Raw genomic sequence first — 15,581 nt, 5'->3', positions numbered from 1 at the left:
CCTGTGTGTGTATTGTCTGCGTCTCCCTTTGTCCTGGGCCAGTTGGTCTTGTCCCACGTTACAGAGAACCCGTGTGGACCAATGTCCTTTGACAAGTGTTGCTTTGTTCTTTGTACCTTGTTCAGGTTGCTTTCTGTTGGCTCCTTTTTCAGCCTAGTGTTTATTTTCTAAATCCTTTTGGTTCTTAGATGTAGTTTAGGGTTTGTTCTTCTGCTGAGAGGGATTTTCACTTGTTGCCTTTTGTAAATAAACATTGATTTTGAACCTCGTCTCAGAAGTCGTGCATTTGTGTTCAGGGCCATTGTTCAGTGACAATTAACAAAATATTTTGTATTTATTAGTTGTCATAAGTTAGAATAGTTAATAAATTAAAGGAGAATGAATGTTATATTATAAAAATATAATAATAAAATAATATGCACTTCAATTATATCTTTGGTTCAGGACAAGTGACACAGAGACGTCTGAATGTCCTCAGTGGACGAGGTGAATAGAGGAAGTAGTTTTTGAACAGCTCTCTCATCATTGTCTCTCACTGTGTCTCTAGCACAATAATACACAGCCGTGTCCTCAGTCTTCAGACTGTTCATCTGTAGATACAGTTTACTGCTGGGGTCATCTCTGGAGATGGTGAATCTACCCTTAACTGATGGAGAGTAATAGATACTAGAACTAGATGTGGTGATGGCAGCGATCCACTCCAGTCCTTTTCCAGGAGCCTGTCTGATCCAGTGCATCCAGTAGCTGCTGAATGTGAATCCAGATGTTGTACAAGTCAACTTGTGTGATTCATCAGGCCTTTTAATCACTGCTTCGGATTGTGTCAGAGTCTGACCATCAACACCTGTCGAGAGAAGAAGATCTGCATGTCATGTGATACGTTAACAGCAAGTGGAAACGTGTGGAATCAAGATCAGAGAAATTCTTCACCTTAGCAGAAGACAGTTAAAAGCAGCAGTCCTGTCCTAAAGTCCTTCATGGTTAACTGTGTGTCCACTGTCCTCTGTCCTCCTCTCTGCAGCCACATAAGTAGAGGGGAAAGACATCGGAGTTTTGCATTGACTCCTCCTCTTTGATTCAACAGAGGGATGAACTGTTCTGTCACAGCAGACCAAAGTCTGGAATAGTGTCAAACACGTGGTGACACATGAAAGAAGATGTATTATTTTACACCTGGTATTTGCTCGGCCCCTTCACAACCTGAAAGAAAAATCCAGTTCAATGAAGGGATATGTGGATGGATGGAATGCTCACTGTATGTTCCTCTATTTGAGCACTTTTAATAGTTATCTGACTTGTTGCAGATGCACATGTATGAAGTTTGCAATTGATCAACATCTTGAATGCTGTCTTAACATCACCTGTACTACCTTTAATGACCCGATCCTCTGTCTACCTTCAAAAAGATTCCCTTCAAGATCACTCCTCTGAGGCCAACCTCTATCCAGATCATCCAGGACCTTTGAGGATTAAATAAATTACTCAAAACTTACCTTTAATACAGTTTTAATGTTAACCCACAAAGTAGACAAGTGACATTTACAGTGACCCTGTGTGTTTGTATTTATGGGAAAGAGAAGCTGTACAAACTGTTAGTGCTTTCAACTGAATGCACCTCTGTCTCATAACATCTAGTGAGTCCAGTTTAGACCTCTCAGTATGTTCAGATTAAGACACAAAGTCACAGTTTCTTCCCGTCTGCAGTCGGGTTCATGAACAGAGTCCTGGTCCCCCACTGAAGTCCTTTTTTCCACCGGTGACTCCCTTCACACTCCACATGTACGTACACTTGTCACTTTCACTTACACTCACAACACAGTTGTGTAGAGTATGATTATCTGTTCGCTAGTGCAATGACTTGTTATTTTTAAACTATTCATCTGCTTTTGCTATTTATCTGAATTTAATCTGCTTTTTATCCTTTATAGCTATTTTAGAGCTTTCTATTTTATTTCATACTGTGGAGTTGAGTTGTAAATAGAATACTTCATTTAATTTGTTTTGTGGTCCATTCTATCACTGTAATTATGTTGAATGTTCTGCTCCAACAGTTACATTCCTCGTATGTCTAACATATTTTGGCAATAAATGTTCCTGATTCCTGATCAATGTTGCAAATCTGCACCTCTGTATGTGGAGCTTTGTCTCCCTCTAGTGGTCAAGATGAGTAATACAACGATGCTGATTTATGACCTGCTGTATGTACGTATATGTAGTTTGTGGTAACGTCTTTTAATGGAAAAATGTTTACATGTTTCAAATATTCTTTTTGCACTTATTGCAATACAGCATCCAACGATATCCTCTGTAGATATACAATATATATGTTCATTTCATTGGCGTTTAAGGAATATGTCAGCATTTAATGACATTTTGACTCATATTTATAAAAATACATTCAAATGTTTTGAGTAGTCTGATGTCATTTATATATGTGAGCTGAATTAAATTTATAATAGTATTGAACATGTGTTACTTTACTGGACTTTGTTCCAGTGGCAGGGGAGCTGCTTAGAGACATTAACTCATTCCACCATGTATGAAATGGGTGGTTAACATATATGTCCAATCTGTACAGTTCAAGAAAGACTTGTTCTCAAACTATGAGCTGGCGTTAAATAATGTTCCTCCAGCACATCCACCAGCTGGGGGTCTGAAACGTTTCATGACAATTGGTAGCTTTCACTCAAGCACTGAGAGTAGGGACAGATGTGCACATGCTGAGTCATGAACTGACAAATCACTATGAAGAATGAACACACAGCTCACAAGAAGTTGGTCATCTATCGTTCCCATGTAGTTCAAGCTGTGAGAAACTTATTCCACATGTACACTATGTTTGAAGTACGTGTGCATTATTCATGTTGTTGTTAATGAATGTTTACAACTCCAGAAAAGTTAATACACTAAAAGATATGAATCTTTTAAAACAGCTGTACATTTATTCATATATATTTACAGTACACATGTTTCATGAACGAAAATGATACAATTAATGTGCCTAAATGCGAAACATTTTGTTGCCACCGTTACATGCATCAGTGTTTTTGCATGAATTGTTCTGCTGTATCTTCATTCAGGTGCAACTTACCAAGTAATATTTTAACTTTCATACAATTTGAAGATGGACTCTTCACGTTCTTACAATATCAGTAAGTCAAGCAGTGGTAATGAGATACACTTTTATTGCAAAATTAATAAAAAGTTTCAAGGAAACAGTGATCACAGCAGATCTCCAGCTTCCACCTCCTTGTGCTGCCCTGATGGTCCAGAGAGCAAGAAGAACACGATGAAACTGTTCCATCTCTGTACCAAACATGAACTGCAGCAGGCAAACAAACAACATCATACACAAACATACTGGTAATGGTTCTACTAGTCAAACCCTGCATGTGATGGATGCACTTTCACATTGTTCATAAAATGATTTATTTAATATCTTTCCGTTTGTCATGTGACTTCATGGTGTTTCACAGATCTTTGTGTCTGCAGTTTGCATGTAAGCCACATGTTGCCTTGTTGTACGCTGATATGCAAATACATGCACAGGAAGATGGGTCTCTAGTTTTGAGGAAGTTTATTTGTAGCTCTGTAGTTTCACTACAACAGGTGTGGGGTCCCTGAGGTGGACAATGAGGGGGGGGGGGACTCTCTAAAGATGATATGTTTAGAAATGACAGGAAACTGATGGAAACTCACAGTTTAACTTGTTAACTGTTGAAGTTCTCTTGTATGTTAGTATGTGTCTGTCCATATTATATTAAATTTTATATCTGTTGAATTAAATGAAAGCAAATTGTTCAACATAATGACAAACAAGGAAACTTAAAATTGTATCAGTTACAAACATCATACAAAATAACTAGTGCAATTTTACATTCATGAGGCAATGTATAAAACTTTAAACAATATTTAAGTCTGCAAGAAAATTATTGTACAACATGTGTCATAATGCAAGAACAGAAGTCAATGCAGGGGAATCTATTCATCTAAATGACTAACAATTACAATTCTATCTTTTATTTGACCATCATTTAATCTAGCACTCATTTACATGTTTTATAATACTTATAAATGTAGAAGTGCAGTCCATGCTATGCATCAATCTCATCTCATGGCCTCTTCATCTGAAAAACAAACAAAAGAAATATTTATGATATTGATTGTTACATATTATTAAACAGTGATGACGTTTGATTGTTACTTTAATCCAGATATTTACACTGATGGAGAATTGACAGCTGATCTCTTTTTCTTCACAACAGAATAGCTTTGGCCATGAACCTTTCTGCAGGTCCAGTCTGTTCTGTAACCATTAGAATAACTTTGTACTTCAACATGCCGTCTGTGTCGTGTGTTGCAGCATTTAAAACACACAAAGCAGCACGTTGTCTGAGCCTGGAGAGGTTCTTCACTCTGCTGCTGCTGCTGGATGTGGATCAGCCACATGTGCTGATTCCACATGGAAAGATACATTCTGTTCACTGAAAGTGATGCAATTCTACACCACGACCCTTAAAGTCACAGATTTGTTGTTACCAGATGGATCAATTCACCCCTCAGACAGAATGATTTGATGTCCATTAGCAGATCAGATATTGCTGATAAGCAATTACATAAGTAATGTGTATTCATTTTTTGTCTCTTTAGTCACATTTTATTAAGACTTATTGATGCCATCATTTTTGGGATCATTCTAATAACTTTCACAGTAAAACATTGGCCACATTCAGTGAATCTATGAATCCTGTATCGTCTCTTATACTTTCTTAAGTTCTCAGTGCAGCTGAAACACAGAGAAAGTCTGCATGTTTACCTTGACCAGGCTGAACACCATGCTGTAAATGAGAGAGGATATGAAGAGGAATATGAAGGAGGAGGTGGTGGACCACAGGCTGCTGTACTCATCTTCATCAATGGCATCATCTGTGCAGCTCATAGCGACACGCAGTTTTAAAGCTGGAATAGAATTTAAGAAGAGGAGGGTATGGGTGGGTTAGATGTGTGTGTCTGTGTGTGTGTGTGAACAAAGGTAACACACAGATGCCCATTCCTCACTTGAATAGTGCTCATGAACTTAAATCAAGCATTGTTCACTCTCAACATGTGTTACGTTGATCTATGTGAACAGTGGAAGAGGGAAGTATACGAGGTATCAGCTAAAAACTCCTCGTACAACATGTGTTTCAGAATATTGAAGTCATGCGTGAACATATAACAACGTTGTTTCCATGCAACATTTATTTGAAACAGTCAGCACATTTATCAAGCTCTTGGACGATGTGACAAAGACAGATTCAAACACAATACGATGACAAACCAAAGTGAATTGACAAACTGGCTGTTACTCTTACAATCACAAAGACGGGTTCCATGACAGAGAGGACACAGACATGACAGCACATTAGCACAAGATGACACATTTAAGGCTCAATCCTTACATTCATTTGATCTAATCGCCAAAGAAGACACTTGAAATTGTGTGAAATTTCTGCCACCAGGTGTCCACACGTTGCAGGAGAACATGACGGTGTTGTTCCAACTTTTGAAGGAGGTGGTGTAAAGACTCGTAGCTGAGAAGCCGTGTTCAGTCTTCATAGGGGGGAAGTCGATGCCATCGTTATAGACGCTGACATTGTTTTTTTCCCCTTCTAACCAGGCGATGTAGAAATCCTGCTGTTTCTTGCTAGAGACCAGACACAACATAGTGACCTCAGCTCCTTGCTTGACGTCTTCCATTGGGAGGATGTGAATAGTTACTTTTGGGACATCATCTGAAAGAGAAACTCTCCTTAGTGAACACGTTCAGATTCAAGCTTTGCGTTTGCTAATCTTGGATCATATTTTGTGTGTATAAACTGTCTTTCTCCCCAGACTTACAGATTACTAATCATTCTCCATCACTTAGTAACATACCTCCTTTGTAGATATGCAGATCTTTAGAAACGTGTGTTTTTGGGCCTTCAGCAGAACAGGTCACTTTGTTGATTGTCTGCCATTCAGAGCTGTTTCGAGTCAAAGTGCTGATTTTGCTGCGTGTGGAGTCTCTTGTTTCACTGATGTTCTCCGTTTTAATGTTTTCATCTAATTTCCAAGTGAAATTAATTTCATTCATGGTGTTCTGGTCCAGTCCTTCAATCCTGCACTCAAACTTTAACTGGTTGTTGTTGAAAATGTCTTTGGGATTTGTCGATTTCAGTGTCATTGTGATATTACTTATCACAGGACCACAGACCTCTAATCATGTGGAGGAAAGAGCAGAAATATCCATCATTCTACAGATCAGTTTTTTAATAATTCATTTAAAATGTGAATATAAAATTAGTCAGATTGTGTTATATATGAACAGGGTTCATTAAAGAACATTTCATGAATAAAATGAGTAAATAATAGTCAAACAATAGTAAAGAGTAAATAAAACATCACATACTTTTTCCCAGTGTCACACTGCTTGAGCCTCCTTTGTGCGTCACAGAACATTGAAAAGAGCTCCTTGATTTCCAGTCAGACTTTGTTACTTTGAGCAAACTGACTCCTGTATATTTGTTGTTCTTCAGAATTGAAGGATATTGATCAGCAGTCAGAGCGGCTCCACTAGAATTGGTCCACTGGAAAGTAAGACTCTTTGGGAAGAAGTTGTGTGCAAGACACCCGAGGGTGATTTTATCTGCACACTCGGGTTCACACATCACCAAAGGAAACACAGCTGGTGATGCAGTCGGTTCTGTGAAAGTGAAATAATTTTCCACAGATCAGTTGCTTCAGTGAAAAATACTTCAGTAAGAAGAAAGCACTTTGGATTATTCTTGCATTTTTCTCAGGAATAATGTAAGAACATTCTGGATCAGAGTTGTATCTGTGGAACTTCAAAGAATTACTGCCCCGTTTTAATTAAGAATTAATCAATTAAAAACATTTTCTGCATGTCATGTCTCCACCTCATTAAAATATTTTGCCATGTTCTTTATATTTTTCAAGTATTGTAACTTATTATTATGATGTCCTATTCATTCATTTAATACGGAGTGCTTACGGTATAATAATAAAAAGGCTTTTGGTTATCGCTATAATAAATGTAAAAACAAAATCAAAAGTTTATCTCTCAATAATTCAAATGCTGATTTCTGTTGATGGACTGTTGATGAATACATCATTCCTGTATAATTAATAGTAAGAAACAGAAAATAGATTAAAACTCTCTAAAAATATGAATGTAGTAATGCAAATGTTTATCAGCCGCAATTAAAATCCATTAAGAGTTATTCCAAAAGAAGAAACTTTTTTAAAGGCTTTCTAAGAACAGCTGTGTTAGAAACATCTGCCTCATCTGATCTATGGTTGTTACATTTATGTAAAGCGAGATAAGATCATCATTTAAAATTCTCTACCACTAGCAATCACTTTAAATATATAAACGTTGTAGTAAAAATACAATGTTTAAATGTGACTTACCTGACGATACTGTAACTTCAGTCCCTTGTCCCCAGTAGTCAAAGTAATCACAGTGATGCATCTCCTGTCACTGGCTCACAAAAACCTGTCGTACCAGAAAAATACCTTCAAAACTTAATTAAGTGACTGAAACACACAAAAAACTTGCTCAAAATAATGACATGATTGTATCTTTAGAGTTTTTCTTTTTTTTCTGATTCTCAATCAGTTGTGAAAGTTGATTTACTGGATGATGACATTTACCTCTGTGACTTTAATCTACTTATAAACAAACTTTTAATGACTAATATCCATCTTAAAGTGATAAACACAGTACTTACTCTACAATTCAGTTGAAAAACAGTCCGTCCTGTTGGTTTATCACAATGAGAATGGGAGAGTTTAAAGATTCTGCTCTTAGGTTTTTGTATGGATGAATATCGCAGTGCGTCCCATACCCCACACTGTGATAAACACTAGTACAAAAACCTCACCCACAGCTTCCTGCACTGGAAACGTAGTGTCAGCAGTGGGTAAGACTAAAAACAAACTCATATTCTAATCAATAAAACTGTTGAAGGTTCCTAAAATATGTTACTTATCTTTTGCGTATTGTTTTTAATCCATATATATTTGTTAATTTTAATGTCTTTAATTAATTTAATTTAACACAGCAGTTGTTCATGGGTTGTAACACATTTAATTTCCTATGTTTATTTTTATCCGTTTGTCAAGCTACTGTTATGTGATGGGTCAAGAAATACTTTTATTATTGGATTATTGTTATTTTTCATTTTCAAACACTCACACTTCATCTCTTCTTTTTTTCCTTTTCCCATTTAATTCGTTCTAATTTTTTTACCTCTCGCAACTTCAGGGTTTTAAGGTAGTTGCAGTAAAACTAAATAGTTTTATATTCAAACGATGACAGTATTTTCTCTGTAAAAACATTAGTTCGAAACAGTTTAAAAACATTGAAAGTATAACGTAGAAAGTTTAGAAATGTTTATTTCTCATGAAAAACATCTGTATTGAAACGGTGATAATTATCACTGTTTTTTTTATTATTAAAGTTTAAGAATTCAAATTAAATAAAAGTACACACAGAAAAAGGCTGGAATGCAGTTTGTAGTTCTGACAGTTTCTAAAAAGTTTCCGGTGTGTCCCAGAGGTGCAGAGAGGAAGATGATATGTTCAGAATCACCAGGAAACTGAAGAAACGCTTGTTGGTTTGTAACAACGACACATTCAGAAGCCTTTCTGTTCAACACAAGCACACAATCATTTCCACATGGCTGAGTGACGTCTTTATCCAAATATGATGTAACCTACGGTATCACATCAAAAGAGAAGCAAACATAGTAAACAAAATCATATTATATGAAATAGCAACATTTATTATTCTCATACAGCAAAACTGTAAACTGTAAACAAAACTTACAAACAAAAACATTTTATTTTTCAAAATGTGAAATTTTGTCATATTTTGATTTAAAATCACTAAAAGCTTAAATGTTTGTTATAACTTGTTATTGACATGAAATTGTATTGTAATATTATCAAATGAGTTTAAAAGTCATTTAAAAATTAATAAATATTATAATAAAACACATTGCACTGCACATTCAAGATTATATTAAATTAATGCAAACATGTTTTAACAGAACAGATGATACCAAAAGAAGAATTTGCTGTCATTCGAAGTGTCAATAAAGAATGTGATGGATGTTTTAACCACTGCGTTAATGTTTGATTTGATCAACACAAACCACAATTGACGTGTCTGACTGTGTGTCAGACGTGTGATTCAACCGCACATAGTTTCACTTTAATGATGCTGCTGTCTGCAGAGGCTCCTCATGCTGCAGTTCATGGTCATATGCTTTATTTGGACTGTTTTATAATTGTGGTAGAAGATCAGTTATAAAGTCTCTAATGAATAAAAGTTGTATTTTCCGGAGAAGTTCACACCTTCTCCTCCATCCACACAGCTTTGGTCCACAGAGACAGATGGGATCAAAGAGGAGACAGTTCCCACACAGCTGGAGACGTGGAACTTCATCACAGTTAAACTCATGATTTAGACATTAATCTAATAAAACATTATGGCATCATTTTAATTCACCATTACTTGAAAAATAGACCAAAAATTCACCAAATTGAAAATACATTAGCATAGAATTTAAGTAAACAGGAGACAAAGATTCAGCAAGGTTTTTGTTTTTAATCAAGAACAAAGATGACATGAGCTTTCAGTGTTCAGTGGGTTTTGGACGTCAAATTAAATGGCGCTGACCCTCTCTATGTCACGGTTTTTGTATACTTCCTGTTTTATTTTGTAGTGTTAACTTCACTTCCTGCCTTGTCCTGTCATCCCCTGTGATTGTCTGCAGTGTCCATGATTGTTTCCACCTGTGTCCAATCACCTGCACCTCCCCTGTGTATTCAAGCCCTGTGTGTCTTGTGCCCCTGGTGGCGTCATTGCATGTATGCAGCCTGCAGCCTGTGTGTGTTCTGCATGTTCTGCATGAGTTTGATTATTAAAAGTACCATTTTATTGGCAAGTCAGTGTTTGGGTCCTCCCGCCTGCCTCTGCCTTCCCCGTTCCTGACACTCTACTTGCACACAACTTGCAGAAAGGACAAAAACGTAAGGAGTGAAAACATATTTGTTACCTCAATTACTTTTCAGTGAGATAGTTGCTGAATATGATGAAAATTAACTTTGAATGAACTTCTAGTTTATCTAGTCCATCCTTCCAGTGTCTCCCCCTGGTTCCAACAATCAACACTAGGGGGTATTTTATAAATCCTTAGTATCAGCGACTGACACAGTGAAATGGGTGAAGTGTTTGTACAGTTGTGTGGCTTCCTGCATCACTGTGGCATCCGAGCACAATAATAAACAGCAGAGTCTTCAGTCGTCAGATTGTTCATCTGCAGAGACACCTGGTCCACGGCGTTGTCTCTGGAAATGGTGAAACGATTCAGGACAGACGTGGAATAATATTTATTTTGTCCATTGGGAGCAGAAATGTGGGCGATCCACTCCAGTCCTTTTCCTTCAGCTTGTCTGATCCAGCTGATATGAGCATCATCATCTGATATTCCTGCATAGGTACAGGTCAGTTTATGGGATTCTCCTGGGAGCTTCACCGCTGGTTCAGACTCACTCAGAGTCTGACTGGAAACGCCTGCAGAGAAATCATTAATCAGCACAGAGAGAATCACACAAACTTCAACTGGTTTCCAACTCTATGAAGTGACAGAATGAGTGAAAAGCTTCACCTGCCCAGCAGATAGTTAGAAGCAGCGGTCCTGTCCTGCAGTGCCTCATGTTTAACTGTGTGTGTCCTCTGCTCTCTTTCCTCCTCTTGTAGGTACAAGACATCAGAGTTTTGCATTGACTCCTCCTCACAGGGAGCAGAGACCTAGAACCAGCTTGGCTTTCACTTTATTGTTGGGTGAAGAAGAGAAAAGTCAGGAGTCATTCCTCTAGATTTTTAGACGTTTTAACTTACATTAAAGGAAATATGTGAAACATTCAGGAAGATTATTGGTCGAATTATAATTTGCAACACTATGTTTCAATCAGTTAATAATGATGTGAAACTAAGAATCATTATGTTTTGTTAACTTTTCTACCTACATGTTTCATAGCAGCTCAGAACGGAAACATTAACATGGCTCTAATGACAGCATTTTGTTTTTTACATTAAATAGAGGTAGTAAACACTCAGTATTAAACAGGAGCTCTAAATTATTAAAGATCAGAAGTGCTTCTTTTTATTGGTACTTTTTAATGTTTGTAGTAATTTATTATCAGGCTACAGCAACAATCTCTGCTGCTGTCTGTGTACACACACACACACACAGACACACAAAGACACACACACAGACACACAAAGACAAACACACACACAGACAGTGGAGACGTCGAGGTGAACCAGCTGAAGTACAGATTAATTTAGTTTATGAGCACTTTGCCTGTTACTGTTATTTAGTGGTTTAGAATATTAAGTCAACACTTTATTAATAAGTCTTTTCAAGATTGATGAACATGTTTTACATTTGAAACCCACTTGTTGTATTTCAACAAAATTATTTCGTAAACCTCCCTGCTGGCCAAAGCAGTCAGTAAAGTAGAAGAGGAAAGATTATCTGATGTCTGTCTTATCATTCATAAAAATATATATATACAAAAAGAAAATGTACTTGATCTTGACATTTAAGATGTATTAATAACAGCATATAGAGGCTTCGATACAAATAGAAACAATACTGAACAAACGATGTTGTGTATTTTTTTAATGAATTCCCATTATGTTTAGAATTAATTTGTTTATTCTTCATGTGCTTTTAAAAGCATTCATTACAACATGGTATCGATAAGAGTAGCTCCAAAGTATTACAAACATAAATATACCATAATCCTACCAACCAGAGAGCCACTTGGAAACTTATTTTCATATAATTAATCGTTTATGTCATTAGTCATTTAGAATTAATTCACATGTTTACAAGTGAAAGAACACTTTATATAACTGTGAGTGATGAAACATCATGAAGATATTAAATATATTAAAGTACTGTTGCAGTTGGTGAGAAAACCCAAATCTCCTCAAGTCAACGTTGCTGTTTGTTGTCTGTGGATGTTTTTGTTCAGCTGCTCCACTGTCTTCAGTCACTGTGTCTCGAGCACAGAAGTAAACAGCTGAGTCTTCTGCTTTCAGGCTCGTGACCTCCAGGTACTGAGTGCTCTTGGGCACATCTTCAGTCATGATGAAGCGGCTTTGAAAGGAGCTGCTAAAAGTAGGAGAGTTGTTCCCTGTGTTCATCCACCCAATCCACTCCAGAGCGTTTCCTGGCCTCTGTCGTATCCAGTGAATATAGGCGCTTGTCATGCTATAACCTGATATGATACATGACATCTTCACTTTCTCTTCAGGTTTTTTCACCTCGGAGGGAGACTGTTCCAGTTTGATCTCACTCCAAACTCCTGTAAGAAAAGACATTGTAATCAGCCCACCTCACAGGTAGATAAGTGAGTGTCTCCACATGTTAAAGCAGAAACTGTTCTCACCATTAATAGTAACTATGAAGAACAAACTCCAGGAAATCATATTTTCCATTACGTTTAAACACTTATTAACACTTCATCCACTGCTTTCTGCTCTGAATGTTTTCAAGATATCATGACATGTCATCAATGACATGAGAGCTGCATACGGCATGATTTTAAGGAAGGAACAATTTGCATGAACCTCCCTCAACAGGTTTCAAAAGACAAAATGGAAAGCAGTTGAAATCAAATAAGTACACAACAGCAAAGAAGGGTGATGTAAAAGCTCCAAATGAATGACAACTATTCATAATGTAAAAATATTTGTGCTAAAGGAAAAGTACAAACATATTATTCTAATTGTATTATATTGAGCTGATAATTACTTTGTATATGCTATAGTTTAAATGGGAATCAGTATCTTTAATGTCTTAGTTTTTGGTTTTGAATTCTTAAAAAACTGCTTCATAACATATTTATTTAAATGTGTTTGACAGTGTGTGGGTGAGTCACCTGGTTGCTGGTACTTGTGCAGGTCTGTTGGTGGTTTGTATCTCTGAGGGATAACGCACACAGCAACACACAGCTGTGTCCTCAGTTTGATGATTCTGTGCTTTTAAAGTCACTGTTGGAGGAAGAAGTGTCTCTGCTGTAGATGAACTTATTCTTCAGAGCATCATTTTGATAAAGGCCACATAAATATAGCACAGGTCAGACATTTACAAAACCAACAAAGCAGATTTAACTCAACTTAATAGCGGTAACTGTTAGGATCCCTGGGGTCAAAGACATGTTTCACTGTGGTCACTGTGTTGTGTTAAGCCACAGGTTTCCCCCGGTGTGTTTATTGTGTCATGTGATTGTCCTTGTCTGTAGACTCCGCCCTCTGCTACATCCCGGCCTTGTCACTCACCTGTCCCCTCTCATCTCCATCTCGTTAGTTTCCCCTCCTATGAATAAGTGTGTCTTTTGGTTGGCTGTATTTTGAGTCCCTTGTTTTTTTTTCCCTTTTTTTAAGGCAGGTTTTGCCATCTTTTGGATGTTTTGGAATTCTGTTTTGGAGGAAATAAACTTGTTTGGGTTTTTTGCAACTTGGTCTGCGATTGAGTTTCTATGGTGAGAAAGCCTAAACAAATAAGTTAGTCAAGCAATTATTTTCCATTGTGGGATAACATACAAAAAAAAAATTTGGAGTGTTTCAGAAGTAAATAATAATAAAACTGATCATTTTCATTGCTTGTAAAATTCAATGTAGCACAATTAATAAATGTGTCATCAACGTATTCAGGAAATGCATAGAATATAATATTAGTAATTGTAATGTGTAGGTATTTAAACTGCTGTAACAATGAGCTGTTAGGGAATCATTGGTGGTCTGAGGACTCCTCCTCTGGTGGCTTTGTGTAACAAGTGTTCAGGCACTGAGAGGTTTTTGTTCAGTTGTACTGATGGTTTGTGTTACTGTGGGTCTCTAGCACAGTAATACACAGCCGTGTCTTCAGGCTGCACATTCTGTCCGTTTAGAGTCACTGTTTTACTGGAAGCATCCAAGTCGATACTAAACTTGCTCTTCAGTGAATCTTTGTAGTATGACGCTCCAGTATATTTATATCCAATCCATTCCAGTCCTTTCCCTGCAGGTTGTCTGATCCATGCTGTCCGGTAGCTGCTCAGAGCATAAGACACCTGACAGGTGATGATCAGACGTTGACCGGGCTGCACAGTCACAGAGGCCGGCTGCGTCAACTGCTCACATTTAAAGCCTGTTAAAAAAGATTTTTCTTTAACATCAAGTTATACAAGAATAAGGAATGACTTGATGAATCAAGAGGAACTTACATCCAGCTGCCAACGACAGCAGCAGAGCTATTGAGAACATGGTGATGTTGAACCTGACGAGCTGTGAACTCAACAGACTGATGTGATGTTTTTATAGCTGAGCAACAAGGAAGGTCCCTGAGTTTGCATGGGATCACACATATGAAACTTCCACGTTGGTCTAACTGGAGCCAGTTGGACAGTCTCTCCAATCTGTTCATTATATCTGCACAGTGAAAACGTGCTTTGAACTCACCTCTGAGCACAAAGAAAACACACTTAGCTCCATTTACAGAACTTAAACACATGTCAACTCTTGCTTTCAAATCAGAAACTCTCAATTAATTCAAAATTGCAAACAAAGATACGTTGTTGCTTGTTTGGCATGTTTTAAATTATTAAATAAAATGTTAGAATGAAATCAACTGTTTTTGTGCCGGCACTTTTTACCATTAATGATGGACTCTAAAGTACTGAGTCCAGATTATTTTATTTTATGAATTATTTTCCATTAGCCAGGGCACATAAACATCATGATTGTAACGGTTCTGGTGCAGCGGAGTGACTCAAGAGCAGAGGGAAACCTGGGAGACGAGGTGAGGTAGTGGGCAGGTGAACGCAGGTGTGAATAAGAAATCAGGAGGAACATGAGGACATAAACAGAAAAGACAGGAGGGGTTAGAGACAAAATGACCAGGAAACACACACGTGAGATTAACGGAATGTTACAATGAAAGAGTAAATCCAAGTGTTTGTCAAGGATGAGAACAGTGGAATTTATTTTAGTAACAGAGAGCGAAACTCACAAAAGACAATATTAGATATTCCACATAATGTAATGTTGTGTTGTTATTGTGTCTCAGTTTATAGAAACTAAAAGTATTTGTTGAAGTTCAGTGACCATTCATCAATTCAGCCTGTGACATAAGCTGCTAGCACTCAATGTGTCAACTGTTCAGATTTGACCCCTTTTAAAAAACACAATTATTTTTTTCGGGAATCATAAAGTTATTCTGTCAAGAACAACAACTGACACAAACTCACATCCAGCTGCCAACAGCTGTATCAGAGGTTCTCATGCTTTGAGTGTCATGGGATGTTTTTAATAAGTGCTTCACAAGGGAAAATCTTACTTCTTTCAGAGGGTGTTGTCAAAGCCTTTATTCCATATGCAACATTTATTAATAATAAAACCTAAGATTAAATCTATATTTGATTCTTTCATACATTTTTTCATGAATTCATTTCATAACTCGCTCAAACCCCTGCAA

At 37.1% G+C, this 15,581-nt stretch overlaps 1 protein-coding gene and 2 gene segments (V, D, J or C); all 3 read right to left on the bottom strand.

The window, feature by feature from the left end:
• Nucleotides 1-4,581: 4,581 nt before the first annotated feature.
• On the bottom strand, nt 4,582-12,621 carry LOC119220538 (immunoglobulin gamma-1 heavy chain-like). Its single transcript, XM_062565937.1, has 7 exons — nt 12,514-12,621; nt 12,119-12,429; nt 7,453-7,513; nt 6,431-6,724; nt 5,917-6,237; nt 5,442-5,774; nt 4,582-4,959 (listed from the first exon to the last, which is right to left on the bottom strand). The coding sequence occupies exons 1-7, from the start codon at nt 12,560-12,562 to the stop codon at nt 4,778-4,780; spliced, it is 1,551 nt and encodes a 516-aa protein (XP_062421921.1). The 5' UTR covers nt 12,563-12,621; the 3' UTR covers nt 4,582-4,777.
• On the bottom strand, nt 9,942-10,767 carry LOC134132948 (immunoglobulin heavy variable 3-30-3-like). The segment is given in 2 exon segments: nt 9,942-10,624; nt 10,719-10,767. Coding segments are annotated over 2 exon segments (366 nt in total).
• Nucleotides 12,622-13,894: 1,273 nt separating the features above from the next.
• LOC119219977 (Ig heavy chain V region 5A-like) lies at nt 13,895-14,371 on the bottom strand. The segment is given in 2 exon segments: nt 13,895-14,255; nt 14,332-14,371. Coding segments are annotated over 2 exon segments (345 nt in total).
• Between the last annotated feature and the right edge of the window lie 1,210 nt (nt 14,372-15,581).

This window comes from Pungitius pungitius, chromosome 12, assembly GCF_949316345.1.
Source record: "Pungitius pungitius chromosome 12, fPunPun2.1, whole genome shotgun sequence".
NCBI classification, from domain to species: Eukaryota; Metazoa; Chordata; class Actinopteri; order Perciformes; family Gasterosteidae; genus Pungitius; species Pungitius pungitius.
This window is presented reverse-complemented; position numbering and strand designations above follow the sequence as displayed.

Excerpts from the sequence above, each read along its gene's own strand:
- LOC119220538 (XM_062565937.1), bottom strand. The coding sequence starts at position 12,562 with ATGGAAAATATGATTTCCTGGAGTTTGTTCTTCATAGTTACTATTAAT. Across the intron at positions 6,238-6,430 it reads CAGTGTGACACTGGGAAAAA|AGGTCTGTGGTCCTGTGATA; the intron begins GTATGTGATGTT and ends CCACATGATTAG. Across the intron at positions 4,960-5,441 it reads GGCGATTAGATCAAATGAAT|CTTTAAAACTGCGTGTCGCT; the intron begins GTAAGGATTGAG and ends ATTCTATTCCAG.